This window comes from Nothoprocta perdicaria, unplaced genomic scaffold (genome assembly GCF_003342845.1).
Source record: "Nothoprocta perdicaria isolate Ctin4 unplaced genomic scaffold, notPer1 scaffold_97, whole genome shotgun sequence".
NCBI lineage: Eukaryota > Metazoa > Chordata > Aves > Tinamiformes > Tinamidae > Nothoprocta > Nothoprocta perdicaria.
The window spans coordinates 2,150,157-2,163,687 of NW_020456276.1; the positions used below are offsets into that span (position 1 = coordinate 2,150,157).

Here is a 13,531-nt window from a genome sequence, read left to right on the forward strand (position 1 = left end):
CCTCCACCTCAACAAGGCCATTTCGTCCGCTGAGCGGATGCTGCGGGCTGCCCTGACACTGCAGCAGCGAGAGGCCAGTGCCAGCCAGGCCTGTCCCTGCTCCTCCTAGGACAAGACTCACCTCAGCTCAGCCTCGCCACATAACAGCCGCCATCTTGAGGCGCTGCTGCCCCACTTGGCCGCAAGAGCAGTGCAAAATGGAGCCAGGCGTCACCACTGGCCAATCAAAGCTGCCCCACAGGGGCTCCTGTCCAATGGGCGTTCACAGCTCTATAGCTCATCCCCGCCCCCAGCCAATCGCTTTCCACCACCCACCCACCCGCAGGGATGGCGGAGCTGCTGCCCCAGGCTCCACCTCAGGTGATGCAGCCGCCATTTTGCAACCGGAGGGCAACAGAAAGAAAGGAAAAGTTTTCCCTTTTTTCCATCCTACCGACCTCTGAAGGACCCCTGGGCCTGTCCTCACTGAGCAGGGGAGCACGGAGCATTGTGCCCAGCCCTCTCCTCCACTCCTTGGGGCAAGAAAAGGCACCAGGGCTGGGAAAGCCACCTGTGGGCGCTGCCTCCTCCCTTGGTGCTTCCTCGCTCGGCTGGAAGGAGCAACAGGACTGGGAAACAGAACCCAGGCTAGTACCCAGTTTATAAATTTTTATTAGCTGGATAGTGTACACAGTACTTACAATTGCATCTATTAAAGACCAAAATACACTTGAAAAAATGCATCATATAAAAAAAATTATAAACTTTTAACTATATACAAACTTTGCCTTACATTACGCAAATCTCAGTACCCCCCTCCCCCATTCACAAGTAAGATTCTTTTTCCTCTCCTTTTTTTTTCTCTAAGCATGCAAAGCCTTGAAGCCATTTAGCATCATTGAGGACAGTTTCCCACACTCTATTCTTTACACTTGCATAAAACTGTTTTTTGATAGGTTCACTGCTCCGGTATTTGCTGGGTCAATCAGCCATATTTTTCATTCTCCCCAGGCCCATTCTTTTATCCTCATCACTCTTTTATGCACTTCTAAAGTGGACTTTCTGCCAATTCACAAAGAATTCCCATTTAATTACCAGAGGTTTGAATTTGGTGATGTTTCCAATTTCATAAATTCACCCAAGAGAATAAAGTGGACTTTTTGGTAACATGGTATTGACTGGTATCTCCAATCTCATCAAGCAAACACTACTTTTAAAAGTGAATACAGGTAACCCAAAGTAAATGAAAAAGATGACAGTAGCACTCAGGCTTTCACATCACTACTGAAAATATTAACGATAAGACTTCCTACATAAAACAAATTCATAGGTCTTAATACATATTCTACAACAAATCGGAGAACGTATATATGAAGGGCTTACTGGAAAAGATCTAGATATTTGGAAGAAGTTTACAGGTTAAGAAAACAAGTATTTACTCAAGTTAAAAAAAAATACTTAATAATCTCTGCTTCCCTAACTTCCAGCTGCCAAAGGGGGGTCTTCAGGACAGAGATTAGCTGTCAGTTGAAGAGCAGAAATGTTACGAAGTGGCTGTCTTGCATTCCTCCAGCCCATGAATATTCTAGATTAACAAAATGTACAGATGCTCTTAAAAAGTATTTACAGAAATGCTGTAAACTCAACTAAAGCAAAAAAATCATTATTCCTTCACTAGAAGAGAGCTACATTTTTCCTGAAATGGATGACCTCACAAGAAATGCTAGGTGAGGATTTCATAGTCGCCAACTGAAGAAAATAAGCACCACACTCTGATCAGCCAGGTAGTTTAAGGCAGAAGCAACCAAAGGCACCAAAGATGCCAGAAATATAACAGAGGCAACCAAATGCCTTTTGACTAATTTAAAAAAAAAATCCAAAAACTTGTAAAATTTGTGACCAGAGTATTAGATTGTTAACATAATTTAAGACAATAGAAAGATTCCTTTATATGTATATCAAGAACTTGGCTTCCACCTCCTCCCAAAGCTGCAAGTTTCACTTGAGTGTARCAGAGCTTGTTGCTCAGCTTTAACTTAGTGTCAACTGTGGTGACATTAAGATCGCAAAACTAAAAATCCAGCACAGGAGGTCTTGGAACAATTTAGAAAATGCAGCTGCCTAAATAAATATSCTAAATCTGCATTTCTTCTTTGTATTTTCAATGGCAAGAGTCTCTGTACCTTCACAGATGGGTAACAACATTGCCTTCCTTAATATCAAGGCAGGCATACTCTCCCCCACAGAATCAGCAGCATCAAACACTTCTCCCTGTTTCTTCTTGCTCCTCTTGCATTCTTTCCCATCTGTTTTTACTCTTTTAGCTTCAGTATTTGTCTTTTATGCAATGTAAATAGAGGTTTGATTGCTCTGATTTTTATACCATTCCAGCCATTTCATCTTTTACTATTTTTCCAGCCATGCTGCTTCCAAGTTCATACTTAACTGCAGCAGCACAATTTAATTGCAGAACACACAATTTTGAAAGAGATGGAACTACAGCATGCAGGTGACACACAGCCAGTCCGTGGGAAATGCACATGGAAAGATGCCCCTATCACCTGTTAGAAGGCTTAAGAACTTCAGGCTCCAATGACATTTTAAGTCAGTAAGATGTACCAAGTTTGAAATATGTAATTACCTACTGAATTAAAGATAAAGATGAAGTCAAAGAATTAATCCAGATGCCAGCTAAAGGTCATGAAAAATGCTTTTTTTTTTTTTTAAAGCAAGCATGTTTTCCTCATTCCTAAGTGCTACTTTTATCTAAAAGCTATCTTTTATTCTGTAAAAAGTCTGAAAGATTCATCAATTCTTGCCTTTGTTTGCTTAACAATCCTTCAGTTACATCAGGATGAGCCAAGTTAATTGTCCTGTGTTTCTGTTGTCATGAGACAGTCCCTCACTCTGTAGGATGAGAATTGCAGAACTAATTATCAGGAAACACTTAAAAAGTCCTATCACTCTGATATTGCAGATATTATTTCTTTTGGAGGAACCAAGCACTGCACTGGCAAGTTAGAAGGAAGACTGAAAAAAAATCTTTAGAAGAGACTCACTTAAAACATCTGATCCTTTTTATACTAGCATCTGCTTTTCTTCCAAAGTGTCAATTATTGGCAATAAACATATCAAAAAACATCTACACAGACTGCATTTTCTAATTACATTTTTAAACTTACATCAATAACCCTCTCATTTATTCCTTTGAACAGATATTCAATATATCAAGTCCTGTTATAATCTTGAACTGTTTCTCTCATTTTGACTACATGGCTGAACTTTTCCCAGAGAAGAGCTCGCTCTTTACACATCTCACAGGATGGAGCTGAATAGAACCCCCTTCAGTTTTGCCAGTTTCAGAAGTGCAAATGCAACAGCAATGAACAATTCATCGATAGCAGGTCCAAAGTTGTAAAGAGTGGATGCCAATGACAAGTCTTCACTGGGAAAACAAAGCACTGTGGTGAAGCCAGTGCTGGTTACTATAAACTGAACCATGTCTCTGTACAGACTAACTCCAACAGGTCTTTGCTGGCCCTGCTTCAGCAYGCCAGAGTTATTGCTGATCACCAAGTCAGTGGCACTCTCACCCCCACAGCCAATTGTAATACAAGAGATCAAGAAATGTTTTTTTTTGAAAGAAAACAAACAAAACCCCAACCAACAGAAAAAAAAAAMCCAAACACGTAGGCATGAGCAGTTGGACTTTGAAATCCCTGCGCTAGATCCAAGAGTATACCAGTGAGAAGTCAGTAAGTTTCTATTTGTTGAATCCACTGYAATTAAAATCTCAGCCACATACTGAAAAAAAGTGGTGTTTGTTCTGTAGAAAAGGATAGGCTGTGATGTGGTGATTGTCCCATTGAAAAGACTTGCTTGATGCACTGGTAAGGTAGGACAAACTTGTAGGAGGGACAGGAATTTTATTCAGTTATTTTCTTCTTTAAGCAGCAGTTAAGAAACTCTAATCATCTGTGTCATTGCTTCTTCACTGGCCTGAGATGGATCCTACAGATACAAAACACATGTGATGTTGTAACTTCAGCAGTTATGTTCAGCATAACAGTACAGAATCAGGCACAACTCCCTTATCAAAAGACTCCTCTACTCCCTCCCTTGATCCCTGTACACGTCACATCTTAAGCKAGGTTTTACAGAGAAGCAGAAAAGAATTGTTATATAAATCTTAATAAACAACCCTTAAGTATATTGTGAGGAACTGACTGTGTCAGCTGTCCAAAGGACGAAGCTCTAATTACCTGCATGTGTGTGTTATCTTTTTCCTTTGGTGAGAAGAAACGTCCACCTTCTCCCCGCTTCCTCGCCATGGCATGACGATGCCGAGACTCATGCAAGTATTTCTATAACAATACGGAAGAAAAGACTAATGAGACCAGCCTACCATTTCAATACTTCCAGTAAATGAGAACACAGGGAAGTTCCTGACCACTGAAAAAAAATGCCTAGTGTTTATAGTAAATGCCTTTTTGCAATATAATACATAGAGATTCATACGTATATATTCAACAACTAAAAACATGGAAAGCAACAGGACTCTTACTAAGGTACTCAGAGGAAATACTCTGATAAAGATTATGAACAAAAACAAAACAAAAGGACACTTAGATTTTAATTCATTTTTTTCCAGGAGAGCTTTTCTGTCTTTCCCATACAACAACCCTGCATTAGATCTGAATTACAATCTCACCCTTCTCTCTTTGGGAATTTTTCCCTCGGCTTCAAGCTTAGCTCGTGCCTGCCGCCTCTTTAGGATCCGGTGATACTGCTTGGCATTTACATAGAGTGGCTCTTCTTCCAGCATTTCTGCTCCGGGCAGAGGTATTCTCTGGATAGCTGGTACTGACCCAGCTCCAGGTACCATCTGTAAAGAGGAGAATGTTTTTAGTWCTTGTGGCTCACAACATGAAATGCATTCAAAAACTTCTAAATGCAAGAGTAAGTTTAAATGGAAAGTGTATAACTTTTCTTCAGATAATGCAACTCTGCTTTACATTAAAAGCAGTAAGAAAGTTRGTGGCAAACCACGGAATACATTTAAACAAATAATTACACATAACTTGGGCTTACTTTTTTTCTGGTAATGGTAACATATCAATTCAATATAGAGTTCAACGACCACATTACTGCTTCTTGTACATAGGTAAATAAGATATGCCCATTTTCTCCCTTTCTGTCTGTTTAGTTATCACTTATTTCATTTATATAATTATTTTCTAAGCATTTCTTAAGCAAATGTAGCTTATAGAAATGCTGACCTCTAGTGGAGAGGAAAAATGAATATCAAGTTAAAATGGATCTCACTATAAATAAGCACTTGCTGAAAAACCTTAAGAGTCATAAAACCAAATACTAAGGCATCCTCAAAAAAAAGTAATATTTAGTCTTTTCAAATCTCTACTTATTTATTTAGAGCTTATTTTAAATTGCAGTTTCTAGATTTTGCAAGTCCATAATACAGTATAGAAAAACATATAGAATATATATTTTACATTAGGAATAGGTCATTAAAGCTGAAAATATTTATCATTTAAACTTTAAGCTAATGATAGCTGCTCAGGAGGGTAGTCTGTATTAAGCTGATATGGATCTGAAACAATGGTTTATGCACAGGCACCTTCAAGCTCAATCTTTAAACAACAGAAAATTGATGTACCATAACCATTCCCCCTGAATTGACAACATTTCCAGCAACTGGTAGCGTCACTGTCACAGTCCCTTGTCCACTGCTGGTTGTATTGGTGTTGGCTCCCGTCTGGACAATTTGTGCTCCAGCCAAACTGGCTGCTGGGATGGTGATCATGCCTGTAACAGGGACTGTAACTTTAAGAAAAGAAAACATAAAASAAAAACAAAAACAAAAACACGCACACAGAAAGAAGGGAACACCATTAGTCCCACTTCTGTTTTCACTCACTCACCCTTCCATCACATGCAAAAGGATTTTTAAAAGCACCACAAATAATGAGTTGTTACTATTTATTACATCATCTAGCCCTCATACTTGTTTGGGTTTTTTTTTTTTTTGTATCTGTTTTGAATTTTGTCATCTGAGCAGTAATCCCAGCCGAAGAGTAGAGATCACATATTCTAAGGCTTAAAAGCAAACCTAAGCGCTCTTATTCTAATAGCCCTTGCCAAGAAGAGAAGGTATTTTCTCTTTTTAAAAGCTAGCTGCATAACAAGCATTTCTTCTTCCATTCACTTTGTCAATCTTTGGCACTGTCAGTACTGTCTCTCATTTTTTATTTTGATAATATAAGGCAGTAAAAACTTGCAAAACGGGTATGAATAGGTAATGATGTTTTTCCCGCTAGAAATCATCATACCTTGTTGAAGAATGGTTCCATCAGCATTAACTGGCTGATAGACAATGGTCTGGCCTTCAGCTGTTTGCGCTACCTGTTGCCCTTGAACTGCTATTTGTTGCTGTGTCTAAACAAAACAAACAACACAGTAAACTCACAAATTGTTTTTTTTCCCAAATTTTACAATTCCTGTGAATTTATACATAGTGTTCAAGATGTTTCAAGCACTTATTTCTTTTGCTGTATTATCAGCGTAAAGAAATAGGATGGAACACAAATCAACTGAATTGCAGATTAAGTACCTGAACAAACTTATTTTCATAGCTTAGTATTTAATATTAAAAAACAAAACAACAAAAACAAGTCATAGGTTTTGTATCTCACTAAGCATATGTTAAAGGAAGGACTGTTCTGCTCAAAAATTTAATTTTGGTCCTGAACAGCAAAGCAGGTATGACTAGATGATTTCACAAAATGAGAAGCTTAAAATTAGCAGTACTTTATGTCTTTAAACTTCAACATATAAACAGTCATGAACCAAACAGAGAAACCCACTTGATAAAAACATGCAGTCTACTTAGTCTGTCCCAGACTTATGTGTTAAAACACCACAAAAGTATTAATTTTATTCTCAAGTTCTCCTCAATATTAATAAATTCTTTTACTTCCTTTTTACTTAACCATATCTTAAGTTATTTGTCAAGTTTCTCTTCCTATTCCTCAAGAAAATCCTTTCATGCTGGTGCAGTTACCTGTGTCTGGCCAGCAGTAACTGCAGTCTGTGGCTGCTGTATAATGATCTGCTGGGTCTGGCCCTGCTGCCCCTGTACCTGCACAGCCTGCCCACCTTGAATCTGAATCTGACCTGGCTGGACCAACTGAATCTGTGGAAGAAAGAGTCAGAAAGGAACATTAACTATGCCTCTTGTTTCTCCCTCCTTGGCCTCAGCATTACMGAATCATCTCCAAGGATGACATAGTGTTGCCAAGAAAAGGCAAGCACTGGATCTTCTCTTCCATTTTAAATTGGAAAGAGTTCTGATTTATTCCTCTCTGTGACACAGCAATCACTGATACAAGAGCAGGCAGGACCATACAGAATAGAGGAAATATAACATGCTGGTGTCATCAGGCCCCAGCAGTTCTCCACTGCTTACACAATAAAACAGTCAAAGAAATAAATTATTCACATGAAACTAGGAATAACAATACTCAGGTCAAAGGAAGAAAAGAAGACTAAGACTCATATGCCCTTATATAAACAAAATTTTTCTTCAGCTTTGCAGGGAAGATTTTCCACCAATTAGGATTAAAAAAAAACTAAAATATGCGACTTCTGCTTAAAATAAAAGCTCTAAGGTTTCCTCCAACAGACAAGCTGTAGAGAACCTAACACAAAGAACACTGTCTCTATAAGGGAAATATAAACATTCAAATAAGCCTCTCAAAACACAAGACATCATGTGCCTTCCTTGACTGTCCTGAACTTGATTTCTAAATCCCATTCTCAAATAACCAAAACACTTCCATTACGACACTACTGTAGTTCGAGTAACACATATCAAGCACTTGCTTAAGTTAAAAATTGTCCATTAAATGTTTCAAAATAATTAATTAATCCATCACATATTTTTCTAAATCATTAAATAGGAAAGTTTAAATTCAGCTCCATACATGATATTAGATGAACTCTGATGCAAATAAAATTTTCAAGAAATTTTAATTTCAAAAAAGAAAAATAAAAACCTCTTTAGTCAGACACATAATGTACTAGCCAGCTAAATGTGCAAAAAAGGCTCTAGCTGTATTTTAATGGATTTCCTTTAAAAGGTTTGCCATATCTCATAAAATACAGTATCAAATACAAAAGCAAGTTTAGTTTAATTTTTAACATGCAGCTCACTGTGACAGTTGCATAGCTGGAGAAAAATCATCTTTGTCCAGCCTATTTTAACAGTCCCAAGACAAATACACGCTSTCTGGCAAGGTGAGCACTGCATCGCTCATTCTTTGTGAACTATCTTTAATAAAAATGAGAATTAACTCACCTGCTGCAGTCCCTGTGTTCCCGAAACGGGGACTTGCATGATTGTCTGGCCCTGCCCGCCCGGCACAGCCTGCACCATGATGGGCTGGCCAGTCGAGGTGATCAGCTGACCTCCGCTTACTTGGACCATGAGTGGCTGACCCTGCACCTAGAAAACGGCAGAAAAAAGCAAACAAACAATGAAAAAAAGTTTGATGACACGTAACCAGAAACAGCAGTGACTGCCACCTCAGGCTGAATGCTTACCTATTTTAATGCAGTGGCCACTCAGCAATAATCACTAAACTGGATTCATAATCAGCATAAAATATCTTTAATTGTTGAAACGTTCTCTGTGTTATGCTGTTGGATTCTGTAAGCTATCTTTTTCTGCCACAGTATAATGAAAACTTTCAACCTTTGCAACAAAGTATGTAATACACATATAAACTGTCTAGATACAGTAACTCTCTTCATGCACAGCCTGAGAGTGAAGCAAAGTAAAAGAAATTTCATTATCCACAACACTATTAGAAATCTTCAATTGGGTTTCTTAATGAGAAAAAGCTCTAAGTAAGTTATCCTGAGAGAGATTCTGAAGTAGTTCCAACTCCCTCCAATTATATTCTTACATTACCATTCCATAACTGATATAGGGCCTGTGATGTTCTTAAAGGATCTTTTCATGGTTATGAAGTTATTAACACGACAGCACAAACTGTAGTTCAGTAAGGGTTAAAAAAGTCTCTCTTTTTTTTCTACCTGAAAACCTCAAGAGTATATACAATAATCAAAACTGATTCCGTGACCCACCCCGTTATAGAACCTTCATTACTAACCAAAGTTTACTCACGAATCCACCACCATTAGGTTGGTTCATTAAATTAAACATCAGTACAAATTTTCAGTCCATACTGAATTACATAAAATAAAGCTTCACTTTCCATAGGTCAAAACCCATAGTGAGTTACATGCTAACAAATCTAAAGAAACCACCATAATGGTACTTAAATAATCAAAGCCCTAAAGGGAATATTGTGTCTTTACAGGTCATCTAATACGCCTGCTAGACGGTTCAGTTCTGCCACTAACATAATTGGTAGTACTTGTTTTGAATTACAACCGAAGTAGAGAGACACAAGCATGCTCATGTCAGCCACAAAGCAGCACAGTCAGCAGTGCAATATCCAATAAGTAGAAAGGAAATGATCAATTCCGGGAATCTTGTTAATGTGTTAGAGCAAGCAAAAGGGGAAAGCAAACATTGCAGTATGAGACTAGGAGGCCACAGAGCCCAAGCAATCCAAGTCAGCCATTTTTTTCTATTTTAACTCTGAACATAAAAAATGCTGTGTTTAGTTCCACATCTGGCAAGACCATTCTAGCCTCTCAGAACTTCCTTCTTCTAAAGAGTTCAAAAATCAAATACACAAATAAAAACAAAATATCAAGTGAAGAAAGCTCTATTAAATCGCTAGAATTGTCCAGACCTTCTCAACTCCTTTGAAAGCTTCCTGCATGATCTAATGAGATGAAGTTTGCAAGAGACAATACTTACATCAAAACAAATCAGGGTTTGAAATAATCCTGCCTTTCTTTCCAATCCATAACATTTACTGTTACGATAAATGACTCTCCTGGATTTTCCTGTGTTACCTGAACTAYAAGTAAGAAATCAGGAATCTCAATCCCACAGGATCTAATAAGGCCCTCAACTGCCCTTTATAATCAGAGATGAAGATTCACTCTTCAGGATGGTGGTCCCCCACTGTATCCCTGGCTTCTTTCCATCCAGTATAGATACAAAAAGCTTATCACATTGGATAGTAGAAATCCCTTATTTTTGAAATTGTACAAAAGTCTGGGGCTGTATCTCTTGAGTTACCGCTCTGGACTACAGGATGTTACTTCTGTTAGATTCCATTTCAATTCACTTTCATAATTACAGCAGCAGAAATTGATGAACGCATTAGGGTTTCTGACTTCCATTTGAGATCTGAAGAAAACCTATAACCTCTTCTTCAAGAACAAGCAACTAGCACAAAAGCACAGCTGCTTTAGGCCACAAATTTTCCTGTCCCTATTTCAAACCCTGGTAGAAACACAGCATTAGATATGTGGTGATGGGGAGAGTAGTCATGCAGTGCTCACAAACACAATTAGAGAGATCACCACTACCTGGAGGGTCTGGACTTGCTGGCCTGAGGCGGATGCCACCTGGGCCTCAGTCTGCAGCTGGACAGCAGTGACACCACCCTGCTGCTGGGAATAGGAACAGGAATAGCTTGAAACACGCAAATGCACAGCTCAGAGAAGAGACAACCACACTTTGCTGCATGAGGATGGATTTAAAATGCACGTAATGCTGCTCTTGGAACATAAGGTACATGGATATGTTTAGCAAACTAAGAATGGAATACCAGCAAAACTGCGTACGCACACTGACACCTGCAACAGCCCTAAACAAAGATGAGTTACAAAGAATATGACTGAACTTTTCTTTTTGAATTTAAAACCTTTGCTTCACTGTTTTAGAATGCGATCTTTCCACTTAGGCTTCCTCTTCACTGTCTGAGCTTCTTATGGTGAAGGGATTCCAGGTTTCTGACCAGTGAGGGCCAAAAATTCCTTCGTGTGCAGAACAGTAGCACAGATAACTACAGACTGAGCTTCGTCTGTGTAACCCTCACATCAAAATATTCCACTACTGACCTTGAAGGACAATCTTGAGAATTTCAAAGAGCAGTTAAATCTGAAAGCCTAGTCTATCTTTAGCCTCTTTAGTAAGAGTACCAAAATAATCTGTTAACTACGTTAGCATTTGGGGAGATGAAGGACGTCTGTAAAAGCTGAACTACAATTGGCTGATTCGAAAGTTTCTCTTGCACTGCAACACAGGAGAGCATTTGAGAACACATACTGAAAATTCAGCAAGTTAAGGTATGTTTTTACCTTCCATCTACTTAAAAATACTTGTAAAATCAAATACCTTATCTTTGGTCACCTGCTAAAGGCAGTACCAGAATTTTTGGYAATTTTAACTTGTTATTTTTTAAACTCAGCTATAATCTTGCTCTTGCCAAAAGAGTCAACCTCCTCTAAATTCAGTGGGAAAAGAATGTTGGTCACAGCCTGTTCCCATCAAACCCTCAAACAGAGTGATAACAAAGCAAACATATCATCTTACTGCAAATATAACCTACAGTGTCTCATTCATTTGCATGGCTTAAACAAAGACATTCTCTGAATTAAACCATGAGATGTAACAAACCAAAAGAACTATTCTTTTCCACATATCGCTGAAAATTTATGAAGTCCCTACTCCACCAAAACTTGATAACTTACATACTTACAATTCTATTAAATTAATTGAGATTAAAAACACATAGATCATTGACAAAGACCACTGATCAGGTAACATAAACACACATGCAGCTCGCATCATGAAGCATCCTACTGGCTCTGTGGAATATGGACATATGAACAGGAAAAAAAAAAAGGACAGAAAAGTCTATAGCTAAGCACTGGGAATGCCAGCTCAGCCATTCCAATAACCTTCCATACCTGTTGCTGAATCTGCCCAGCCTGCACAACAATCTGCTCTGTGGAGCTGTTACTATTTGCTGTGTACTGCTCCATTGCTCCTCAGTTGAGCCGCTCTACACAGCACACCTCAGTCTCCAATTCTGGCAAGAGAAGAAAAAAAAGGCATGCGATTATTTTCCCAAGGTTTCGAGGTTAGTATTATCTTAGAGTACCTGAAAAGCAAACCATCGAGGGATGTTGAGATGTCATGYTTTGGTCAAACCACACAGCATGAGCCGCTCTTTAGTCAAGGACCTATCTCTATCATAACAGCCCCTAATTTAATTCCGGTAGCACATAACTTGTCTGAGCATCAGACACGGCCTCAGGGTCGCTCTGCCAGTAATCTTCAGCAGATCGAATAGTAGAYGTACCTCTTTCTGCTCTGTGTCTGCGTTCTCTCGCGTGTTCTGTGCTACGGGCAGTTGCCTGCTCTGATCTGGGGGAGAAGGGGTGTCCTCCAAAAAGCTCTCAACATAGAAAGTGCAAAACCAAGCAATATTTCAAGAATTCAACGAGGCTAAGTGAAATTGTCCCTCCTTCCCAACTATGCAGTGCTCCTTCCTTGGGGCTCTCTCTTCTCCTCCCACTTCTGCAGGATTTGAAAATAGCCAGCAGACTTCTCACTGCTTCCATCCTTTTCCTACCTCTCCTGTCTTGGACCCTTGCCTAGACATATGAAAAACACACTGCTGAAATAAAATAGTCAGTTCCATTACCTTACTTCCCCACATTTCTTCTTAGTTGATCAACAGAGTTCTTACCATTGCTTTTAATGAGGGCTTTGTTTTACGTTACAACTGAAAATGCACCTCGTTAYACTAGTGAAAAAGCAGTCTGTGACCTTCGTCTTCAGAGCTTAAGGCAGAAAGAAAATTTTAAAAGAAATGTACCTAAGCCTCAGTCACAACTTCCACTAACTGTAGTAGTTTTGTGGCTACTACTGTAACAACRCCACTCATATATCCTGCTCTTTAATTTAAATTATCCTCTGTGCTTAAGTGTTTTGCATTCATCTTAACTTKWTTTWSSWAAAWMAAGTTATTTCTCACTGTGAGCTAGCAAGAGTATGTTTTCATTTTATTTAGTTGTGTGTTAACTCTCTGAAGTCCTTCTATCGAGGTCTCCATKGTGCACAGCGCACTTAATCTCTCCCCTAGAAGCCTGCTAGCCTGTCAGCAGCGGCTCCCACATTTCCTTCGGCGTGGAAGCGTTCCAGCAGCAGCAAGTGCCAGCTGCCGCTAAAGGAAGGGGCCCGAAGCTCCCTGCTTTCCCTAACCCCACAGCCCGGAGCTGAGCGCAGGCCCCGGCGCGCTCCTCGGAGCCGCGCACAAGGGGCCGCCGGGCTCCCTTCTCACGCCGCTCGCGCTGCAGTGGTTCCMGTGCCACATGTATGTTGTGCATACGCGCACACACGTTACACATGCACGTTAACGCGCGAGGCACGGCCAGGGCGCTCGCGGCAGGCCGGGCTCTGCGGGCCGGGCTGCGCGGACAGCCGGCCCCGCGGAGGCGACGCGCGCTCTGCTCTGACCTCCTGCGCGGCCCCGAGGGCGCCCGGGGCCGGGAGTGATTTCTCGCCGGCGGGAGGTCGCTGGCAGCGGCCGCGGGC

General features: G+C 40.0%; 1 protein-coding gene across 10 annotated transcripts; it reads right to left on the minus strand.

Annotated features, from left to right (window-relative positions):
* Positions 1–1,225: 1,225 nt before the first annotated feature.
* NFYA (nuclear transcription factor Y subunit alpha) lies at positions 1,226–13,515 on the minus strand. 10 transcript variants are annotated; one of them, XM_026053130.1, is made up of 10 exons: positions 13,454–13,515; positions 11,899–12,020; positions 10,510–10,593; positions 8,357–8,503; positions 7,061–7,192; positions 6,330–6,435; positions 5,657–5,823; positions 4,691–4,864; positions 4,242–4,343; positions 1,226–3,990 (listed from the first exon to the last, which is right to left on the minus strand). In XM_026053130.1, the coding sequence occupies exons 2-10, from the start codon at positions 11,971–11,973 to the stop codon at positions 3,937–3,939; spliced, it is 1,041 nt and encodes a 346-aa protein (XP_025908915.1). In that variant the 5' UTR covers positions 11,974–12,020; positions 13,454–13,515; the 3' UTR covers positions 1,226–3,936. The 10 variants fall into 10 exon arrangements, with proteins under 10 accessions (XP_025908915.1, XP_025908916.1, XP_025908917.1 ...); XM_026053131.1 differs by having other exon boundaries at positions 10,513–10,596; XM_026053132.1 differs by having other exon boundaries at positions 5,657–5,805; positions 10,510–10,596.
* Positions 13,516–13,531: the final 16 nt, after the last annotated feature.